This window comes from Colobus angolensis, unplaced genomic scaffold (genome assembly GCF_000951035.1).
Source record: "Colobus angolensis palliatus isolate OR3802 unplaced genomic scaffold, Cang.pa_1.0 Scaffold66, whole genome shotgun sequence".
NCBI lineage: Eukaryota > Metazoa > Chordata > Mammalia > Primates > Cercopithecidae > Colobus > Colobus angolensis.
In genome coordinates this window covers 590,950-594,851 of record NW_012120265.1, presented here as the reverse complement: position 1 = coordinate 594,851, position 3,902 = coordinate 590,950, and the positions used below count along the sequence as shown (strand labels likewise).

Genomic DNA, 3,902 nt, shown 5'->3' with positions numbered 1-3,902 from the left:
GGTGACAGGATGGGCACTGCTTTGGTAGTATTCATTCCAAAGTTCTCCCAGGCTCAATTTAAAATTCTAGGCCAGGCTCCGTGGCTCATGTCTATAATCCTAGCACTCTGGAAGGCTGAGGTAAGAAGACCACTTGAGCCCAGGAGTTTGAGACTAGCCTGGGCAGCACAGTAAGACCCCGTCTCTACGAAAAATAGAAAAATTAGCAAGGCACAGTGGTGCATACCTGTGGACCTGTGGTCCTAGCTACTCAGGAGGCTGAGGTGGGAGGATCATTTGAACCCAGGAGTTTGAGGCTACAGTAAGCTATGATTGCACCACTGCACTCCAGCCTGGGTGACACAGCGATACCACGTGTCAAAAAAAAAATTATAGAAACAGTGCTGGGGAAAAATTCACATGTTTAGACAGGAAAGCTATGAAGGTTGATGAAAATCCAGCTCATGACTCAATGAGGAGAGCGTGTTTCTAGAAGTCAGTGCCCGTCCTGGTCACTTCTGTCCAGGCCATCTGGACTCACCCATGCCTCGGAGTTCCACAGCAGGGCGGCAGAGCTGGAGGGCTTCACGGACCAGGCCAATCTCAGGAGAGTCCAGGTGAGGGGCACACAGGTCAAAGTCGTCCAGCAGGTCTTCGATGTCCCCAGAGATGCCCCGGCAGGAGATCCAGCTCATGCTGCCTGAGGGAGAGAAGAGGGGAGGATGTGGGAAGTGCCTACCTCCCTCCAGTTCATCCTGGGAGGGGAGAATCATCTCTCCATTTCCTTCAGGGCATCTCAGGCTCAGCAGTAGTGACAATGGGGCAGGATCATTCTCTGCGGTAAGAGGCTGAACTATGCACTGTGGGATGTAAAGCAGCATCCCTGGCCTCCACCCACCAGATACCAGTAGCACTCCCACCCCAAGTGTGACAATCAAACATGTCTGCAGACATTGTCAAGTGTCCCCTGGGAGGGCAGAATCTCTTCTGGCTGAGGATCAGAGGGATGGGTGAATAGATAGATAGATGGATTGATGCATGGATGGACAAACAGAAAGATAGGTGGGTGGATGGATAGAATAATGGGTGGATGGATGGATGGATGGATGGATGACCAGAAAGGTGGATGAATGAATAAATAATGGACATATAGATGGGTGGATGGATAGACAGAATGATGGATGAATGGATGGATAGACAGAAGGATGAGTGGATAAATGGATGGATGGATGGATGGTTAGAACTAGCTCACGGCTCAATAAGGAGATCATAGATGGATGGGTGGATAAATGGATAGTTAGATGGATAGATGGATGGACAGGTGGATAAATTGATAGATGGATAGATAGAGGTGGATGAGTGGACCGATGGATGTATGGATGGACAGACAGAATATGGGTGGATAAGTAGATGAATGGATGGATAGGTGGATGAATGGACAGACAAACGGATGGGCGAATAAACAGATAGCTGGTTGGATGGTTGGAAGGTTAGATGGATGCATAGATGAATGGATGAATGGATAGATGGATAGATGGACAGAAAGATGGGTGGATAAATGGATGGATGGATGGATGGATTGACAGACAGACAGACAGACAGATAGGGTCTCTCATGATGAGGCAGGGATTTTCACCCTATGCGCTAACAACATTTGAAGCTAGATTATTCTCTGTGGTGGGGTGTCCTGTGCACTGTAGGGCATTGAGCAGTATCCCTGGCCTCCACCCCCAGATTCAAGTAGCGCCTTCTCCCCTCGCTGTGACAACCAAAACTATCTGCGGACACTGTGAGGCATTCCCTGGGTGTAGAATTGCCCCTTGTGAGAACCCCTGCCTTAGGAGGCACGAAGGATTTCCATGTTTGCCCTTCACTCTCCCCAGGCTCCAGAAGGCTGGAGCGCGGTGCGGTCACCAGGCTCAGTCCCCTGAGATGGGGGAAGCCCTTACCCAGAACCTCCTGTTTCAGTTCCTCCAGGCGGCCCGAGTGAAGCAGGTGATAAGGCAATTCCTTCAGCTTCCGCAGGTTTGCAACTGTGTCTGAGAACCACAGAGGCTGAGGGGCCACCTGGCAGAGGAGAAGGGAGACTGCAGCTTGGACACAAGCCCATTCATTCACTCCACGCACAAGCTCATTCATTCACCTCATGCTCCAGACAGTGCTGGAGGGGATGAGAATGCAATGTCAGACAGACATACTCCCGTGTGCCCATTGGTCAGGGCTGGGGCAAAGGACGACATTTGGGACTCAGAGAATCGAAGCCAGAGGTCATAGGACTTTCCGGGAGGAATAGGGAATGTTTCCTGAAGGTAGAGGCATTGGAACTGAGCCTCAGAATTAAGTGGGCGTCTATGTGGCAAAATGTGTCAGAAAACAATGGCATTCCAGGGCAAGGGAACAGCATGGGCAAAGGCCTGGAGGTGTGAAAGAGCAGGCTGAGTTTAGGAGGACTGAATTATACAAAACAGGTTATGGGATGCTGGTGGGGAATGAGAGTAGGGAGCTTGTAAGCAGCAGATCATGAAGGCACTGAATATCAGGCTGGGTAGGTCAGGCTCAAGACCGAGGGCACTGGGGAGCTATGGAAGATTTTAGACAAGAGGCATAATCAGATTGAATGGTCAGAAGCATCCTTGGGAGGATGCACTAGGGCAAGAGACTGAGAGGCAAAGTGAATGAAACAGGCTCAGACCATGCCCTGGAGAGACAGGATGAAGCTGAGCCTGCAGGAACTCTGGGCACACAGGAGAGGATTTGTGAATGGGCTTCTGGGTCATTGGAGAGGAGAAGGGTCAGCACAAGGCTTGGTGTGGTAGTCCTACCTGTAATTACATGCCTGTAATCTCAGCCCTTTGGGAGGCCAAGGCGGGCAGATCACTTGAGACCAGGAGTTTGAGACCAGCCTGGCCAACATGGCAAAACCCTGCCTCTACTAAAAATACAAAACTTAGCCAGGTGCAGTGGCACACCTGTAGTCCCAGCTACTAGGGAAGCTGAGGTGGGAGAACCGCTTGAACCTGGGAAGCCGAGGCTGTAGTGACCTGAGATCATGCCACTGCACTCCAGCCCGGGTGACACTAAGACTCTGTTGGAAGGAAGGAAGGAAGGAAGGAAGGAAGGAAGGAAGGAAGGAAGGAAGGAAGGAAGGAAGGAAGGAAGGAAGGAAGGGTCAGCACCAAAAAAAGAATAGAGCCTGATCCTGTCTTCAGCCTCCCCAGTCCAGCAGGGGAGACAGAGAAAAAGAAACATCAAGCTGTAACCAAAGAATTAAAAGTGCAATTTCCTAGTTGTAATCATTATACAACAGTTATATAAGATTTTAACATCAGGGAGAAGAGTTCACAATAACTCTGAACTTTGTTTGTTTGTTTTTGAGACAGAGTTTCTCTCTGTTGCCCAGGCAGGAGTTCGAGACCAGCCTGGCCAACATGGTGAAACCCCGTCTCTACCAAAAATACGAAAATTAGCCGGGCGTGGTGGCGGGCGCCTGTAATCCCAGCTACTCAGGAGACTGAGGCAGGAGAATTGCTTGAACCCGGGAGGCAGAGGTTGCAGTGAGCTGAGATCACATCATCACACTCCAGCCTGGGCAACAGAGCAAGACTCTGTCTCAAAAAAAAAAAAAAAAAAAATGGTTAAGACATGTATTTTGCTATAATTAAAACAAAACCAAACCATCCTCATGGCCAGAGCGTCTGAAGACTTGGAGAGATTCTTCAAGCTCTAGGACAGGGAGTAGCAAATTGCAATCTGAGGGCCAGACCCTGCCCAAGTCATCTGGGAGCTAGGAATAGGTTTTTTTGTTTTTTGGTTTGTTTATTTTGAGACAGGGTCTCGCTCTGTCACCCAGGGGAGCAATCACAGTTTACTGCAGCCTTAACCTCCCAGGCTCGAGTGATCCTCCCACCTCACTTTCCCAAGTA

General features: G+C 49.8%; 1 protein-coding gene across 3 annotated transcripts in view; it reads right to left on the bottom strand.

The window, feature by feature from the left end:
• NWD1 (NACHT and WD repeat domain containing 1) overlaps positions 1-3,902 on the bottom strand; it is a 97,896-nt gene that overhangs the window by 46,714 nt on the left and 47,280 nt on the right. For all 3 annotated transcript variants that reach the window (XM_011925730.1, XM_011925729.1, XM_011925731.1), the window contains 2 exons: positions 1,929-2,046; positions 521-679 (listed from right to left, as the gene is read on the bottom strand). In XM_011925730.1, the coding sequence (XP_011781120.1) occupies positions 521-679; positions 1,929-2,046 (277 nt within the window). The remainder of the gene's footprint in view (positions 1-520; positions 680-1,928; positions 2,047-3,902) is intronic.